The sequence below is a fragment of the Hippocampus comes genome, unplaced genomic scaffold (genome assembly GCF_001891065.2).
Source record: "Hippocampus comes isolate QL1 unplaced genomic scaffold, H_comes_QL1_v1.1 scaffold202, whole genome shotgun sequence".
NCBI lineage: Eukaryota > Metazoa > Chordata > Actinopteri > Syngnathiformes > Syngnathidae > Hippocampus > Hippocampus comes.
Genome location: NW_017805829.1, coordinates 1,308,631 through 1,327,123, shown reverse-complemented (window position 1 = coordinate 1,327,123; position 18,493 = coordinate 1,308,631). Strand labels below are relative to the sequence as shown.

Below are 18,493 nucleotides of genomic sequence, written 5' to 3'. Positions count from 1 at the left end.
TATATATATATATATATATATATACACACACACACTGAATGTATATGTGTGTGTTTTACTTTTTTAAATGGTATTCAATATTCTGTTACCTGTAAGAGAAAATCAAAAAGTGCCAGTTTGCTCCATTCGTAGTGATGGATGGCGGAGCAGCCTGACTCAACCTTCGGGGCCGCATTCTGAACCCAACACCTGTATTTTAGGGACCTCTGGTACTCAGCCCATGTTAGGCTCACACCATCCGGGTGGAGCGATGCCTCCCATGCCACCACTGGACTAGGCTGGCCATCTAGACAGGGAAGACAACCGAATGAATACTTATGACCACCAGACTGTATATACCAGTGTTTTTCATCCCCTGTGCCGTGGCACACCAGTGTGCCGCAAGACATTGTCAGGTGTGCCGCGGGAAAATATCCAATTTGTACGCCTGTGTGCCTATCGCCCAGAAAGTAATCATGTAGTACCCTCCCATACCGCTAGGGAGCAGCAACAGCTAGCCAATTGCCTTGTGTTTAGACGAGAGACAAGCGAATTTGTGATGCATGAATGCTAGGACGACGGTGAAACAATAAATATGAAAGATGAGAAAACTTTTTTCTTTGTGTTCATTTGATTCCAATTCAAGCTGTTATAACGTCATTCTTCAATGTTAAAAACGGTTATAGTAACAATATAACACGTTCATTATTCAAATAAGCGTTTTGTTTTTTTTTTTTTCACATTTAGCTAGTGGTGTGCCGCGAGATTTTAACAATGAAAGTGGTGTGCCTTAGCCCAAAAAAGTTTGAAAAACACTGGTATATACCATACCTCCTCTTAGATAGCAATCTGCTCAACTACAAACTTATTTACATGGCTACAGTACATTGGTAGGCCTATCTACCGATCCATCTATGGACCTATTGTCAGAGATTTTCTCGGACAAAGTTAAAGAAATGACTCGGCAGACAGGAAAATTGCCTTTAATATCGGGGGGAGCGGATCTCTGAGAGCAAACGACGGTTTAGTGTGATGATCGCACACTCGAGCTCCCTTCCCGCCAATTCAGACTTTTATTGTAACATACAAGGAAAACACTGCCCCCGACATTTGCATACCGCACCCCCGGTCCGGCCCCTCGGTAGTGATTGGTTACCTGAGTTTAAGCTTTGAACCACCAGTACATTGGCGCCTTTCTGTCTGGTCTACTACACTGTATCAACATGTTGCAGATTTTGCGGACGACAAATGTCGCCTGGGCGGGACGGGACGGGTGTTCTCAACTCGTCTTTTGTTGTTCAACCGCTGTTCCCGAATTATTCATTCCCCTTTTGTGACCGAGTTTCGCCCTCTCCCCTGTGATCGCCCACCTGCATTGACGTCCTAATTGTGGACTTCAACAGCCCTCCGGCCAGATGGCCGGCACCTTTGTGCACAGGCATTTGGGGGTGCCGGATACACACCCAAACGTTTAGATGTGCCCAAATTAAATGAAACTTTAAACATGATACAATTTTGCTCATAGATTCCTCTAACACCTATTTAAAGAATCTTGTCAGCTAGCGACCCGTTTAGCTTCTACATCCATCCATCCATTTTCCAATCCGCTTATCCTCACATGGGTCGTGGGGCGTGCTGGAGCCTATCCCAGCCGTCTTCAGGCAGTAGGCGGGGTACACCCTGAACTGGTTGCCAGCCAATTGCAGGGCACACATTGACGAACAACCATCCACACTCACACTCACACCGAGGGATAATATAGAGTGCTCCATTAACCTGCCATGCATGTTTGTGGCGTGTGGGAGGAAACCGGAGTACCCGCAGAAAACCCATGCAGGCACGGGGAGAACATGCCAACTTCACACAGGAGGGCCACACAGCAACACTGCACCTCTGCACTGTGACGTGCTCACCGGTCGACCACCGTGACGGTATTATCTTTATTCTAACTTCAAAAACAAAAAAACTTCATCCTCAATGCAGCTACTGATCACCAGGTCACCAGTATGTGGTGCCTGCAAAAAACTTAACATCTCAGAATAACGATCATTTATCAGCTATTGGACTTTTAAAAATGGCCAATGCCAATTTGAGCCAATAGACAAATATTGACCTGGCCAGTAACCTGTCTACCACAACTAGCTATCCACAAGCCAATTATCTGTTCAGCTGGCTACCCATTTACCTTACTTGCCATCGACATACCTGTAGATATTTAACAAAATCAGAATAAAGTAATGGGCAAATTAGCTGTTCAGTTGCTCTGTAGCCATGTGGGTAGCCTATGAATAGTGGGTAAAGGAACTGACACCCTTGTATTTACTAATAACAGATGATAGCAATGTTGCTGTTTTTGTTAAAGTATGTTGCTTTGTTTTGGAATGTGAATGAGTGGTTAGGACATCTGTCGCACAGTTTTGGGCCTTGGGATAACAAACTCAGCTCCAGTCTTCCTTTGCTGGGTTTTCTTCAGATTCCAAAAAATATAAAACCCATTTTATTTCGTTGTTGTTGTGTTGCCAAGTTATCAAAATCCATTTCTGTAGAGATTTTTTTTTTAAGTAAACTTGATTTGAATCATTACCAGTCGTGTGTCACTAAAGTGTCTGTATTTTTACTTAAGTAAAGAGTGCAAGTGTTATTTCCACCTTTGATTATGTCATCTGACTGTGGTTATTATTTAATGACCCACCGTGCAAGAAGGCTAACTTCCGGCTCACGGCCGGCAAAGTTCTGTTGAGTCCTAGCACTCGGTCCAAATGGAAGGCGAACACCTCCACCGAGTCCACCGGGTCAAGGGCGAGTCCGAACGCCGCGTTCGGCTCCTCCGGACGGGTTTCCTCAAAGACCAAGAGTGGCCAAGGAGCTCCTTGTGGTTGTTCGACGCGTAAAACTTTGGCACCGGCGAGAGCGCGCATGGTACCCACGTCGTGTGCGCTCAGCCACGGCGGAGGAGTGCGGCTGTATATGCGGATAGAACTCACGGGAGGCTCCGTTTCGAATCCGGTCTTGGAGTTCGAATGCGGAAGCGCAGTTCTTCTCATTTTCCTCCGCAGTTTGGGTCGCACAGTGCCGCGAATGTTGGCCGGCTTGAGCCGCTTGGATTTGAGGGTAATGTAGACTACGTTGGAGTGGGTCGGAACCGCCGAGTCCTGGCTCACCAAACCAACATTCATCACACCCCTCGGCGTGACTTGGTTCCGTCCGGCTGTAGTCCAGTTGGGGCTCCGTAGAGAGAGGTCCACTTGGGTGAAAAACAGATATAGTGCGCAGACAAGAGCGGCTGTTAAAGTTTTTTTGGGAAGAAGGCGCCTCCGGAACCAGAATCCGGACGGATGAAAGACGCACAGCCGATGGAAGCGACCCTTCCGAGCCATTTATGTTCTTGGCATGGTGGACCGAGCCGAACTCGAAATGAGGGATGTTTGGGAGTGTTGGGCTGACAGGATGCAACTGCGCACTGGAAACTCACTCCTGACCCACATGGACCAACCAGACCTTTTTATAATTCTTATTCCCACCCAGCAGAATAAACATGATTCCTATTCTGCCGGTAAAACACCCATTTGCATGGATTTTTATTTTTATCGTGTCAACATACTGATCGGTAGTGTTCAACCAAACACAAAATAAACAAACAAAATAACTTTTTAAAAGTGTTTAAAAAGCAACAATAACATTTTCATAATGCTGTGACTTTATTATGTAATATTGCAACCTTAGTTGTTGCAAAATTAGGAAGTTTCTTATTATTTTCCATTATAATTTTGCTGTTTATTCTCATACTGTTAACATGATGATATTTTCCTTGCAATGTTACGTTTTCTTGAAATATTTTACCTTGCATGAATACCATCAATATTCCACATTTGTAATAGTTGCAGCGTTTTTTCTAAAATAGTACATTCTTCTCCTAATATTTTGACTTAATCAGTGTTGCCACATTTACCTTAAAAACTAATTTAATTACTTAATTCGTTACTCGAGTTTTAAAATAAGCTACTTTCCTGATGAATTGAGCTAATTCGATTCCAAATTACTTTATTAATTCGGCAATTTCTAAACCTGATTTGCAAATTTTTGCTTTAATGCATTCTAATCCGAAGGTTCACTGACCTCGGAGTAAGATTACATTTGTTCATGTTACAACATGTCATTGTGATTGGTTGCACGTCGTTTTTCCTGTAACTGACATTCTGTGCGTGGCAGCACTTCATTTGTGTGTCATGTGATTTAATCTCATTTAAACCGCCAGAGACGAATGCGAAACCACGAGCACGCGTCGTTAGAAATTCAAGTGTCAAAGGCGACATCTGCTGGCGGATATTGAACTAATTAACAAGGACAAAGATTAGGGAAATGTATCAACAGGTTAGAAAAAAAAATACCGAGCTAGAAAAATAACTTCACTTCACGAGGGAGGAAAGCTTGGCCAACAGTGTTACAGGATTTCCTGCAATGGATGTAAAGTAGTTCCAAAATAGACACATTGTGTTTGTGTCTCCGGGTTGTCTGTGGATTCCTCCCTCAACACGCTGCATATTTTTGTCCTAAAGAAACCATTAGTTTGATTAGCAAAGTGCCTTATCGCTGATATTAACAACATGGAGGTAAACGGACAATTGTCAGTATGATGGCTCCAGTTGGCATGGCAACGCAAAGAAGGGTTGGCTGGAACCTCACAGTTCCAGGTTTGGATTTTGTGGCTTTGTTACATTATTCGACCAACAATCTCCCTTTTGTTCATAATATTACATCATCACATGATTTTTTTTTCCTGAAAAATATTGCAACCATATTCTTATAACGTTGTTTTCTTATAAAATGCTCATAGCCATATTTTTACACAGCATAATTATCATAATATTGCTTAATATATCATAACACTGAAACGTCTTCGAACTGTTGCGACTGTGTTTTCATGTTGCAATTTTTTTTCCAATGTTGGCGCCTTTTTCTCAGAATATTGTGATTACATTCAAGCGATATGAAGACTTGTTTCTTTGAATAATGTGAGTTTATTTCCTAAATTGCGTTTATATTATCATAAGGGTTTTTATCATAGTTTTCTGATTTTTTTTTCAGATTGATGAGACTTCATTTGCAGTGCATTATGTTTTTTTGTGAGAAGTTTAATAATTCTGCATCTCTATATTCATAATTAAATTGTTGCATTTTTATTTTTAAATTGTGACTGTTTTGTTGTCGATTTACAATTTTACATTCAAATTTGTTCTCGTAGAATTGAAACTTATCATTACACCTTTTTCCATAAGATTGCATCACATTTTGACATTTTTACATATTTTACAATATTTCATTTCCAAACTTTTAACAGTGCAATTTTCCCCTTACATTGTGACCCAATTGCGCCCCCCCCAAACATGTCAACATAATTTTTGTAAGATAATGACAAAATATTGCAACATTTTTCTTGCACTATTTGAACTTGAATTTCACAACAGTCTGACTGCATTGTTTCTGCACTAAAATGGACATGAACAATTTTACTGGGATTTTTTTCCCCCACACTGCGTTTACACTGGTGGATGCCATTACGGCTGTTCTCGCCACATAACCAACTTAATTTTAGATTCCAGGCTTATTCAACAACTCTAATTGCCTGGGCCAAAATAATTAGACCAGTAGCATGCAGACTTGTTTTCATTAAAAGAAAAAGAAAAGGAAACAATTAACAAGACAGCTCTGCGTGTCATGGTCCAATTTGCGCTGCCCCCTGCTGGCACTATTCACTCGGTGATTGGTTGATTGACAGCACCTGGCAGGCACCCATTACTGCACGCTGACCTGAGGAATTGAACCCCAGCCGAATCTCACCGCCCCGGATATCACGTTGAATTTCTGGAACATGTTTGTGGCCAAATGTGCTTTACTTGTCATCCCGCTTTTGATTGCCCGTTGCTATGGCAAGCAAGCAAAGGCATCAGGTTTGAATTAATGGCAAAATCTGCTATTTTTTATTTATTTATTTTTGGCTTTGAAAATTTCTTTTTGTTCTTCCCTTTGAAGGTGGCTCTGGAGATGAAGAGGTTGAAGCAAAAAATGGAACGTTTGGTTTTAACTCCACCAATAATATGACACGTTTCACCTGCGGAATGGTGGCAAATGTGGCCGCTGTGCTGCTGTATGGAAGCAGCTTTGTTTCCGTTAAACGCATCGAGACCGGAGATGGTGAGTGCCGTTGATTTGGATTTATAAAAAAGGTTCGGTCTTCGTTCTACATGATGAACGTGACTCAAAAGAAAAGGGTTTTGAGGACACGACAAATGTTGTAGGTCAGATGTCACTGATCTTTTTTTGGAACTGCGAACTACAATTTGGGATTAATTCCAGGGGTGACACCTTTTGATACACATTTCTGAAGTAACACATTTGCTTAAATTACATTTGTTATTCAATTTATGTGAAGACATTGATCATCTTAATGATTTCGCTTAATCATTAGAAAACAGATACATATCATATGCACCACTATTTCTATAAATCTCTGCCATTTTCAAATGACTACTTTTACTAAATTCTGAGAAAATAATCCGCCATCCATGATGAGCAAATGTTTTTTCTAGAGCAGCCACCTTTTTGGGAATAAATGTTGGAGGTTTGTAACATCAACAGGCCGAACATTGCTTGAAAAACAAAAATGCAACACAAGGTATGATTGATTCACAATCAATGTTTGTTGGGATGCTGACAGATTTATAGAAAAGAATTCTTCAGAAACTGAGAACTCGAGAGAGGAGACTCAATTTTTTTTGTCAGTTTCACAAGAGTGATTTATAGTTTTTGGGGTACAATAAAATTGAATGTTGGTATTTCTTGATTTATACAACAATAATTTACGGTACCTTTTCTGGTTACTTGACATTACAGAAATTGTGGTTTCCTCACACTGGGGTGGGCGTGGTGGAGGGAGATAACAATTTGCAATACTGGTTGGTCTAAGTCCAAACATCTGTCAAACCTATCAACATTTCTTGAAGATGATAAATAGCATTCACGCGCTGATGCATTCCAAGATGAGTTGTGGCTATGGGAACTGGCCCAGTGTTGCACTGATGGATCATGAAAAGTGTGGAGTGCAGCCAAGTCCTGCCGCCATACGTCAGTATGGCAACTACAGTGAATCTTTCAAGGTAGCTTTATGTGTATACTGTAGCGCATTTCCGACACAGGGTAACGCAACATGCTTTACAAAATTAAAAGCACAACATTTTAAAACAATTTACAAAGAGTGGAAGACATTTTTTTAAAAAATCAAATAATCAAAGTAGGTTAGTGAATTTACGAACATGCAAAATGAACAGTGCAAGAACACTGTTTTAAAAATGCTTTGAAAGACCTAATCACAGGTATGAGGGGAAAAGAGCACAGTTTTCACCTGGATGAATATGCATTTAAACTCGGCCTGACTTCAGTTCTGTTGGCATCTTATTCCATTTGCATGCAGCATAGCAGCTAAAAAGTGGCTGATGCTGGTCTGTCAAGGAGGGGAAGCTCAATTTCGGCCTACATCATAAAATGTGTCCGTTTATTTATACTGTACGTGAATTCTACTCTGCGTTCCTTTTCAAGAAAATTATGTGACCTTGTCATATCAGCTTCTTTTCCAGGGTCTTAACTGTGGTGATATGTCAGTCTGCGAACACAAGCAACTACAATAAAACACACCAGAAATAAAAGATTAATCTGTCGCGAGTCGTTTTCAACAAAGAGAGTGTCTCTTCGATTAGAAGTCTCCAGCTCAACTCAGAACAGAATGAGAATTGAAAAATGCTCCCACAGATGCGTACACCAAAAGATCGGTGATTGGCTCATTTCGCTGTCAATCAAAAAGAGATTCAGCCTCAGACAGATTATCCAATCATCATGCAGAAAAGCTGAGCGTCCGGGTCAGCCGATAAACACCCACTGTCCATAGACTTCCAGAGACACTGAGCGTCCGATGGGCGGTACAGAAGCGGCGTTTATCCAATGACTCATCTCGTTTCGATGCATTGGGACAACCTACACTGAACTCTCGACGCCCAGCGTCCGCGCCGTAGACGCTCAGCGTCCACACAGTTTAAAGCACAGTGAAGCTGCGGGAATGAATGAGAAGAGGGCCGTGTCGTAACCAGTAATAAGAAGCTGATTCGGAACAAAAGTTGAGCGCGTTGCAGTGCATATTTAGTCAAAGACATGTACACACAATTGTATGTACACACATATACAGGTATTTGATCACTTATTTTTTGACATTTTAGGGGAAGCAGAGCTTCCCTTGCAATCTTAGAGCAATCGCCTCTGCAGCTAAATGTATTCAGCACCCAAAAACCATTTCATGATTCATGGACCAGTAGCAGAATGTATATTCTTTACTTTGATTTGAAATGTCTTCACCCCTTTGTAAATGCGTTTAATGATATGAAGCACATTGTGTTACCCTGTGTATGAAATGCGCTACACATATAAAACTGCCTTGCAAGATTTACTGAATCAGTTGTTGAGGCTTGATACTCTTGCATTCATCAGAAAGTTAAATGATTTTTTTCTATTCACTTTACTTAAAATTGACCAAATTACTGAGCCCACTTTAGTTCTCACTTTTAATTTATGGGTTTTTGGCAATTATGGATCAACATTTGCTTCGGAACAATACCTAGAGTCCAAATTTTAAAAAAATACACTTCACTTGGTACGCAGTACTCCAACGTGACTGCATGAATAGACAATGTTGTTTTGTCTTTTTCCACACAATTGCCTCTGCGACTTTTGTTGTATTCTTTTGAGCAGGAATGTTTTTCCAGTGGATGTACTGCACAGGCATCTGGTCGGTGGCCATGATCGGAGACGTGATGCTCCACTCTCCCAAATTCTATCCTATGGCAATGATCGGCGGTGCCATCTGGGCCACAGGTATGAAATTGATAATGTATAGCTGACTGAGCAGTGGCTGTAAAAAGTCTACACACAGCCATGTTTGGATGGCACGTTTTGGTGATCTAAACAAAACGCAAAAATAAAACATTAAAAATAATTCCAACAGGAATGTGACCTATAACACAAATCAAATTGTTTTTTCTTGCCCTTAATCACAAAAGAGTCTCACACTAACCTGTGAAACTCATTTGGTAAAATAAATAAACATTGATAGGGCAATTAAAAATAATTGAGGCAATGTGGGTGAACAAGTGTGCACACCCTCTTGCTGCAAAGGGGGCGGGGAGATGTTACTGTACTCAGAATTAACCAATCTCATTCAAATTCATGTGAAATGAAGATCACAACTGCCATCATTTGTAGTGAACTCAAAATCAAGTTCAGATGTTCTAGTAGGCTTTCAGTGTGTTAAGTGATTTTCCGTTAGATGTTTGCCACATATGATGGCTGTGTTTGTAACTTAATTCACATAACAGACTTTTTTTCTTGTAATATTTCTGCTTATTCTCATTACATAAATCTGTTCTTGAATTATCGTGACTTATTTTGTAGTATTATGACTTTGTTCTCATGTTGCAACTTTTTCCATAATGAGTTTCTTGCAAGATTCACTTTTTTCTACTAATATTGCAACCATCTTTAATCTAGTCACATGATTACTGTCATAATGTTCAAGTTCTTTTCCTTGTTATATTGTGACTTCATTTTCCAATGTCTTGTGACTTTTTTTTTTTTTATCGTATTGTAACTTTATTCCAGTGATATATAATGCTCTTACTGAATATTTTAATGGTCTTCCTGGGAAATGACTTTCTCAGCTCAATTGTCAGGATATGGTAACTAATTGTGATTTTCGTCACAATTTTTTTTTAATAGTGATTTTTTTTTCCTATGAATTAAAAAAAATGCCTCACACTAAAATGGACCTGAAAATGTTCATTTGAATGCCCCCCCCCCCCGTGTTGATGGTTGTCAAATCCGGATGGATCCAAATTTAACATCCTCTCATTCCACATAAGACACACATTGTGCTTGAAATCAGAGCCATGAAAGATCAAATTGAACAGGTTTGACTGTCCTCTTCTTTTGAGGGAATCTGGGGTGAGCACACTGGAGTGGAGAGTTTATCCATCAATAATTGACACTTTGTCTTTTTGAGGACCGAGTCTTAACAGTGTTCAAAAAAAGGCAATATTTTGAAAAGCTGTGGTGATGACGTTGGATGTTGCCCATTGTGGACACTTTGCTACAAAGATGAGTTTTCTACATAGTGTGAACAGTCGAAGCCAAAGTCTGCCTGAAATGTTGTCTTTGTGCATCGTTTTCAGGCAGTGTGATGGTTGTCACCATCGTCAAAGCCATTGGCCTCGGCCTGGGGATTTTAATCTGGGGGTCCTCCAGTTTGCTGATTAGCTGGGCCACTTCAAGGTGATTTCATTTATTTTGAATTCATATGAAGCCCGCATTATGTAGGCCTGTGTCTGATTGGATTCCAACACGACTCAGGTTCGGCTGGTTTGGGATCACCGCCGATGAGGTTTCCCGGCCGGCGTTGAATTACTGCGGCGCCGGATTGTGTCTTCTCAGGTAAACTATTCATTTTAGTACTACCATCCAGCACCATGTCCTCAATACAAAATCTTTTCAAATTGAAGAGAACAGTAATGCTGGAGCATTCTTTCGCGGGAAGAACCACCTTGGCAACCATGGTCTCCTTTGAACAAATGAAAATCAATAGGTTTTGTTGTGCCGGCAAATAGGTCATGTTGGGTTTTAGAGCTTACGTTGATACCTCATCATCTTTTATCCTTCAAAATCGGGGCCATGGGTTGCTAGGATTTATGTACTCATTGAATATGATTCAAAATCAATTGTTCCATTGTCCCTAAAGTTTGACTAACAGTATATACTTGAACATTAATAGGTTATTGACACTGACAAACCAAAACTTGTGAAATCTTCACAAAATAAGGTTTGATTTTGGTGTATGTGTTGGATTTTATTCAATACCAGTAGTTGTCTTGTGTTGCCATAAGTCCAGATTGAATGTTTCTCAATTATATTGTCCTCTATCCTTCAAAATCAACAGGTTGTCATCAGTACCTCACGACCAACAAAAATTGCTACAAATTTAAACAGTTTGGTTTTGGTCTACTTGTTGAATGTAATTCAAAATCGATAGGCTTCTTGTTCAGTCAAAATCAAGACTAATAAGGTAAACACTAAAATGTACTGCAGTTTTTTTTTCCTCCCTCATCGGCATCTTGTCTGTTAGTATTAGTATTCACTATTAAGAGTGTGTTCACTCCAGGCACCTTGGAGACATTTTGTTGGATGTAAAAAAAGAACATTAATAGGTTATTGACACTGACAAACCAAAACTTGTGAAATCTTCACAAAATAAGGTTTGATTTTGGTGTATGTGTTGGATTTTATTCAATACCAGTAGTTGTCTTGTGTTGCCATAAGTCCAGATTGAATGTTTCTCAATTATATTGTCCTCTATCCTTCAAAATCAACAGGTTGTCATCAGTACCTCACGACCAACAAAAATTGCTACAAATTTAAACAGTTTGGTTTTGGTCTACTTGTTGAATGTAATTCAAAATCGATAGGCTTCTTGTTCAGTCAAAATCAAGACTAATAAGGTAAACACTAAAATGTACTGCAGTTTTTTTTTCCTCCCTCATCGGCATCTTGTCTGTTAGTATTAGTATTCACTATTAAGAGTGTGTTCACTCCAGGCACCTTGGAGACATTTTGTTGGATGTAAAAAAAAAAAAAAAAAATCGGTATACTTCCAGACCTGATTATTGTGGTCTTCCTTCCAGTGGTATCATCTTTTTCTGCGTGAAAACGGATGTCCAGCTGCATCCCGATCCTGAAATTGTTCCATTACTCATCGACAGGGTTGGTACATATTGCTCATGACGTTCGTTCCCACAGGCATTGTGGGTAAACCTGGTCTTGTGTGTGTGTGCGTGTGTGTGTGTGTGTCAGACTGGTTCCGTCGTGCTACCCCCTCAACCCTCCATTCTCCATGTTCACTACATGTAGTCTTGATTTGTTGTACATGTCTTTTCAATGTACGCTGCATGTGCCTAGGTTTTTTTTTTTCTCAGGGTCAAGCCATGCTCTCCTTCAAGGAGAATGGTTAGTTTTTTTTTCCCCCCTCTTCCCTTTTTGCTTTCATTTTCACATCTAAGATATCTGGGCACGAAACAGAACTGCCAGGCTTCCTGTTCTGTCTTCCTCTGTTGGTAATTTTTTGTTTGTTTCCCGGGGACAGGTTGTAACAGGGAAAGTAAATTCCATGTGTTTTTTAACATACTTGGCCAATAAATTTGATTTTGATGCATCTGTGTCTTTCAGCGATCATGTGACACCTATGGCCCAGCTTCGCCCAAGTTTTGGATAGACTTTGTTGGACCCAAACGCAGACGCTTCATGTGAGTTAAACTTCACTTCGATTGTTGTATTTTCCTTAGCCACACCCCAAAAATGTCAGTAGCCTATCCAGCACAGAACAGCATTTGAGAGTTGTCTAAGCTTAATCAACAGCAGTACACCCTTCACCGTCTTATTTGGTGAGACCATATTCTGTTGTTCAATTCCTCCTCTTTGCTGCATGTGTGGTGTCCCTCAAAGTTCAATGTTATGTCCCTTACTTTTTATATCATCTATCTACGGCTAATGAGTCAGATCATCAGAAACTTTAGCTTACTATATCACTCACAAAAAACTCCAAAACACACACACACACACACACACACACACACACACAAAGTTACCAATTCTGGACTTTTGGGCAAAAGTTCAGGATCGACCCAAAAACTGAAAATGCACTAAAACCTTTAAAGGTGAACTTAATTTGACAGTCTCGAAACTTGAAATTCTAATTGTTCAACTGTTCAATGTTTCATTGGTGTACTTTTTGCACAGCTTGCGGTTCTCTAATGAGGAGTAAATTTTCAGTCAACCCAGTGTTGTATCCCACCCACAATAGTTCCAGATTCACCAGCAATAAGCTGCTAACAGGTCCAAAAAAATGATGAAAATCACACAAGACTGCCTCAATGCTGTGTACATTTTGGGAACGGGGGGCCTTTGCTACAATGTAAAAGGAGGTGGTGCACAGCAGCAGTTTGATTCACACCTCAATGTTACACAACCCGCAGCCATTAAGTCTGAACTGCTGACAACAAAAGAAAATGTCCAAATTGGGCCCAATTAACGATTTTTGGCATGGGATTTGTGAGTATTCCAAAGCCTCGGTTAGGCGTGAATATACAGTACTACCTTGAACCAGGAACAGAAATTGGGCCTCAAGTTTGCTCATTATCCAAGGTGGCTGTTGGCGAAAAAGGTGTATTGTCAGTAAATGTGTGTGAAAAAACAAGTCCAAGATGACTTCTTGTACCTGTATATACCTGCATCACCAAAAGAGCACTTCAGTAATCTCCATCATCTTCCAGTCCCTACCGACCCCTGTCTGATTACTGCTGCCAACTCCGCCAACCCCAAATGCAAAACTGACCCAGTCACAGTCGATGAGGTCAGAGCAGCAATAAAAACACTCAAAAATCACAAGGCCCCTAGAATCTGTTCCAACACTGCAGAGCTGTTCAAAGAAGGTGGTGATTCCATGGCCCAGTGGCTCACCCACATCATTAACCACGTGTGGGTGGCAGAAGAGCCCCCCACAGACTGGACCTGGGGCATCATCCTGCCATTCTCGAAAAGGACAGGCAACAAGCTACTCTGCAGCAACTACAGAGGCATCTCACCGCTCTCCATACCTGCAAAACTCCTCACCCATATCCTTCTCACCCGTGCTCTTCCTGCCATTCGAAACCACCGCCACCCTCAACGAGCTGGCTTCATGCCCAACCGGTCCAGTATAGACCACATCTCCGCTATTTGACTTATTGTTGAGAAGGTCAGAGAGTTTCGCAAGGACCAACATCTCTTTATAGCTTTCATAGATCTTAAAGCTGCCTTTGACACAGTTGACCACCTCTCCCTTTGGAACATTCTGAAGTATCTCGGAGTGCCACCCAAAATAACCACATTGTTCCTGAGACACGACAACAACTCAGAGAGCTGTGTTTGTGTGAATGGGAGGTACTCAGAGTGGTTCCCCATTAACAGTGGGGTCAGACAGGGCTGCGTGGCTGCTCCTGACCTTTTTAACTGTCATTGACCACCTTATGATCCGAGTCTGGGAGCAAGTGTCAGGCGTGTCATTTGGCAACCTCCACCTGACCGACCTTGAATACCCTGATGACACCACCCTGTTCAGCAACACCCTCCAACACCTCAGCAGTGCTCTCTCCGTGTACCAAACAGAAGCAGCAAAGCTGGCAGAAAACATTTATGTATACTGGTGACGGACCCCACCCTTCCCCACTGTTTTTTGGCACAGACGAAGTGCAATTAGTAAATTCCGTCATCTACCTGGGCTCCACCATTACAAGCAGCGGCGATCTCAAGCCAGAGATCAACCGCAGACGCGGCCTCGCGGCCGCAGCTATGGCAGCCCCTATGGTGCCACCACTCAGTGTCCCCAAAGACCAAGATGCGCATCTATAATTCAGCAGTTCTTCCCATCCTCTTGTATGGTGCAGAATCCTGGCCTTTAAACAAGACCCTGGCCAAGAGGATCGATGGCTTTGACAGCAGGTCACTCAGAACCATCATGAACATCAGCTGGCACCTCCATGTTACCAATACAGACCTCCGAAAACATACTCTTCAGCCCCCTGCCTCTCGACTGGCAGCTCAGAGGTGCATCTGTTGGCTTGGACATCTCTTCCGATTACGCCTGGAACACCCCACTCGCGCCATGTTTTCATTCGATCCAGCTACAGACGGCTGGAAAAGGCCACCCGGCAGACCCCACACCAGGTGGCTTGATGTCATTAGGGAGGATCTCAAGCACTAGGGCCTTACCCTGGCGGACGCAGCGGACCTGGCCCATGGCGATGGTCATTGGCGGGCCCTGGTGAAGTTGATTGGCTCTACACACTGTGATGACCCAGCCGAATGAGACTGGGCCCTTGCATCGCAAGAGCATTTATTATTATTATTATTATTATTATTACCTGTATATTTGCACAAATGTCTTTTGAGACTTGTTTCTGAGTCTTTTATTGGGTGGCTTCTTGAGAATTTTTCGTTGATTTACTTATGACAGGCATTATGCACAAATTTCATCTTGCCAAGTGAAACTGCTGACGGGGTAATTTTTGAGATCCATAATGGCCATGTTAAACCTAAATGATGACTCTGCTGTCTTTTCAGCCACGGTTTCTTGAATTTTTGGTGGTTTTACTCATGATAGACATACCCACCAAATGTGTTCAAAAGTGAAACTGGTTACGGGGGGTTAATTTTCAAATATGTGCAGTCACAATAATAGTTTCCACACACAAATATTCACCAGCCTGAAAAGGCATGCCAAGTATTATGATTGTTTTTTTGTTTTTTGTTTTTTTAAAGTATATGAAATTCATCTTAGAATAATTTCATGGCCATGTTGACCCATCCATTTTTTTGCCATCTTCAGAGGCTACCTGCTGGCCGTGATGACGGGTATCTTCTATGGCTTCTCCTTCGCGCCAATGCTCTACATCAAGAGTCATTCGTCATACCGCAACAGCATGTTCCATGGAGCAAGCGTTTACGGTATGTATCACGGGACACGGTGTGCATATATGTCCAAAAAACATGTTTTGGTCCTTGTAGATCTAGATTATGTCTATGCGGAATCTTGTGGGATATTTCTGGCCAGCACGGTGTACTTTGCCATCTATTGTGTTGCCATGAGGAGCAGGCCAAGGATCTACTCCAGAGCTGTTCTACCAGGTCAGTCTACTGATGGGAAAATTATGCTTTAATTCTGCTTCATGAACCAGTTGTCTTTTTTGACTCCTCTTGATGGCACTCTCTATTTAACATTGGGCTGAAAGGACACTGACCTCCCAATTCTTAAACCCTTGTTTTTAAACAAACAATTGCCATTGAGAGCAGTAAAAAAAATTATATATATACAACCGGTTCATGAAGCAAATTTGAAGTTTTATTTCCCATCACTAATTTCCACTAAAGTTCTAAGTACCCAGTCCCCATTGAGTTCTTTGTCCATAAATCACTGCTATTAGCAATTGTTCTCATTTACCAAAAGGATCTGTACACATTAAATGTCAGAACATGTTGCATATTTTGTCATTTTTTTTCAACTTTTCTTTTGATGGCGGCGCGGACACCCGCAGCGGCTCCTCTTGTTTTGTTGAGAGAAGAAATTTCATCTGTGCTGTATGTTACACATACGTACAGCACATTTGACAATAAAGTTGTTTTCAATTCAATATATAACCATGGAAGAAATGATTGGACCACTCTTGTTTGTTCAGTTTCTTGTTCGTTTTCAATGTCTTGTGCAATTAAAGGTACATTTATTTGAAAATAGGCGAAGATATAAATATCAAACAATTTTAAAGGGTTTTTAAACAATTCGATTTTGAATATATATATATATATATTCATTCATTCATTTTCCGAACCGCTTGATCCTCACTAGGGTCGCGGGGGGTGCTGGAGCCTATCCCAGCTGTCTTCGGGCAGTAATATATATAAAATAAAAAAAATAACATTTTCCTTTGCTAGCTGCATCCGACTAACTGAAAATGGCATGAGTCACGCATATGCACTTGTACACACTGTCATGGAAACTAAAGATTAGACCCTTGAGATTAACTTCATTTGATGCCGTTGGTTCGAAGATCTCATGTCCTTCAGTTTTTTTATGAGGACAAAGCGTTGAGTCAGCTGGCTTTGTGTAAGCTTTCCGCCCGCTCACAGGAAATCGTTATCAATTACGATCACCATTTTCAGACAGGCAATTATTTTCAGTTGCCAACGTGACGACACACTCGACATACTTGTGTGATAAATCGTTGTGCACAGCTCACCTTTTGTCATTCAAGCGTCAAAAAGAGCCACAAAGTGTGTTTTTTTTTTGTTTTGTTTACAATTTGAATATTTCGAAAATTGTTCCCGTCAGAATTTTTAAATTGTATTCACTTCACACTGAAACTTTTAAATACATCATGTTTCATCTCTTTCTATTTTTTTGGTTCATTTACACCTCAATTTTTAACATTTCCCTAAATGTCACACAAGTGTAGAAATGAAATTCAAGCAGTTCTTTTTATTTGACGTATTTTGTCATAAGTGTGAATTAAAATTGTGTTTGTGGATTGATTGATTTTTGTTTTGTCAGTTTTATTGAAACCTTTTTTCTTTGAAAGATTTGATCAATTATATTTTTTTGTCCATTTCCATTCGAATTTTTAACATTTTTTTTTGGTTATGCAAGTCTTATTCACCACATTTTTACATATTAAATCATTTGGGGTACATTTGTTGCATATGTTCATGCAAACTTTAAATCTCAAATAGTATCTCAAATACAGTATATATCATTTTTCCAGGTTTAATTTATACCTCAATTTTCAACATTCATTTTTAAACATGTACAGTATTTAGGTTTGATAATTAGAATTTTGAGGGAGCTCCAATTTATTTTTTCTCAACTTTGAAACTATTAATTTCTTGAATATATTTTATCTATTCATTTCTTTAATGTTAATTTCATTCATTTATGGTCATGGAATGTTAAAATACATTTTTGTGGCTGAGATTACAATGGATTCCAAAAGTCCTCAAGCTTTTCATGCATTTCAGACATTCCATAATTTTTTATTTCCAGGCACTGTATACTTGCTGATCAGTGGATACAATGTAAATGATGGAAGATAATGGTGCCGTATTGACATGTTGTCCGAGATCAAAATTAATGACGAATGGATCGCATTTTTTAATTGTCTCTTTGTCTTTAACCCTCCTGTTGTCCTCATTTTCTGTACACACCCTGTGTCCTCTGGGTCAAAATGACCCATCTTCACTAAACCCCCCAAATAAGCGGCTTAATTGAATTTTAAACACCAAATTTCATATTGCTTGAAGAAACAACTTGTCCTTCACCACATTACGTGTGACATAGTGCTCCCTCTTCACTTGTATTTCTATAGCTTAAGAAAAGGAGAAAAATGTGCGAAAATGAGTTATGGATGCATTTGTATTCATTCCAATGACTAAAGATTCTTTCTTTTTTTTCTTCCAATGAACTATTTAGGACAATACAAGACAAGACACAAATATGAAAAATAAGATAACACATTCAACTAATTAGCAGATGTAGCGCAGTATGCACGTGCACAGCCTTTGCAGATATATTTCTTTCACCTATAGCACACAGTATGTGTTTTACAGTCCTTCTTTTGATGGCAGAACTGGCCTTTCTTCTTCTTACTTGCCCTCGCTCGGGAAGTGGCTGTGGAAGGTGGATCATCAGGTTTCTCAAGAGCTCCTGTACGTTTTGTCCTGCATGCCTGCCTTGTTGGTTGTATGCTGCTGAGGACCATGTTATTTTGCCATTTTTTGAAAGGAAAGTCTCTCTTTCAGTTTCAGGGATTTCTTCTTGTTCTGAAGATGATTCATCATGCTCTGG

General features: G+C 40.5%; 2 protein-coding genes across 2 annotated transcripts in view; one reads left to right on the top strand and one right to left on the bottom strand.

Annotated features, from left to right (window-relative positions):
• gask1b (golgi associated kinase 1B) overlaps positions 1–3,546 on the bottom strand; it is a 10,746-nt gene extending 7,200 nt beyond the window's left edge. Inside the window, exons 1-2 of the mRNA XM_019887478.1 lie at positions 2,672–3,546; positions 90–286 (exon numbers count right to left, since the gene is read on the bottom strand). Of these exons, the coding sequence (XP_019743037.1) occupies positions 90–286; positions 2,672–3,356 (882 nt within the window). The 5' untranslated portion in view covers positions 3,357–3,546. The remainder of the gene's footprint in view (positions 1–89; positions 287–2,671) is intronic.
• A 2,178-nt stretch (positions 3,547–5,724) lies between these two features.
• tmem144b (transmembrane protein 144b) overlaps positions 5,725–18,493 on the top strand; it is a 21,434-nt gene continuing 8,665 nt past the window's right edge. The window contains exons 1-9 of the mRNA XM_019887396.1: positions 5,725–5,927; positions 6,010–6,171; positions 8,773–8,895; positions 10,248–10,347; positions 10,426–10,506; positions 11,751–11,829; positions 12,292–12,368; positions 15,488–15,606; positions 15,667–15,786. Of these exons, the coding sequence (XP_019742955.1) occupies positions 5,849–5,927; positions 6,010–6,171; positions 8,773–8,895; positions 10,248–10,347; positions 10,426–10,506; positions 11,751–11,829; positions 12,292–12,368; positions 15,488–15,606; positions 15,667–15,786 (940 nt within the window). The 5' untranslated portion in view covers positions 5,725–5,848. The remainder of the gene's footprint in view (positions 5,928–6,009; positions 6,172–8,772; positions 8,896–10,247; positions 10,348–10,425; positions 10,507–11,750; positions 11,830–12,291; positions 12,369–15,487; positions 15,607–15,666; positions 15,787–18,493) is intronic.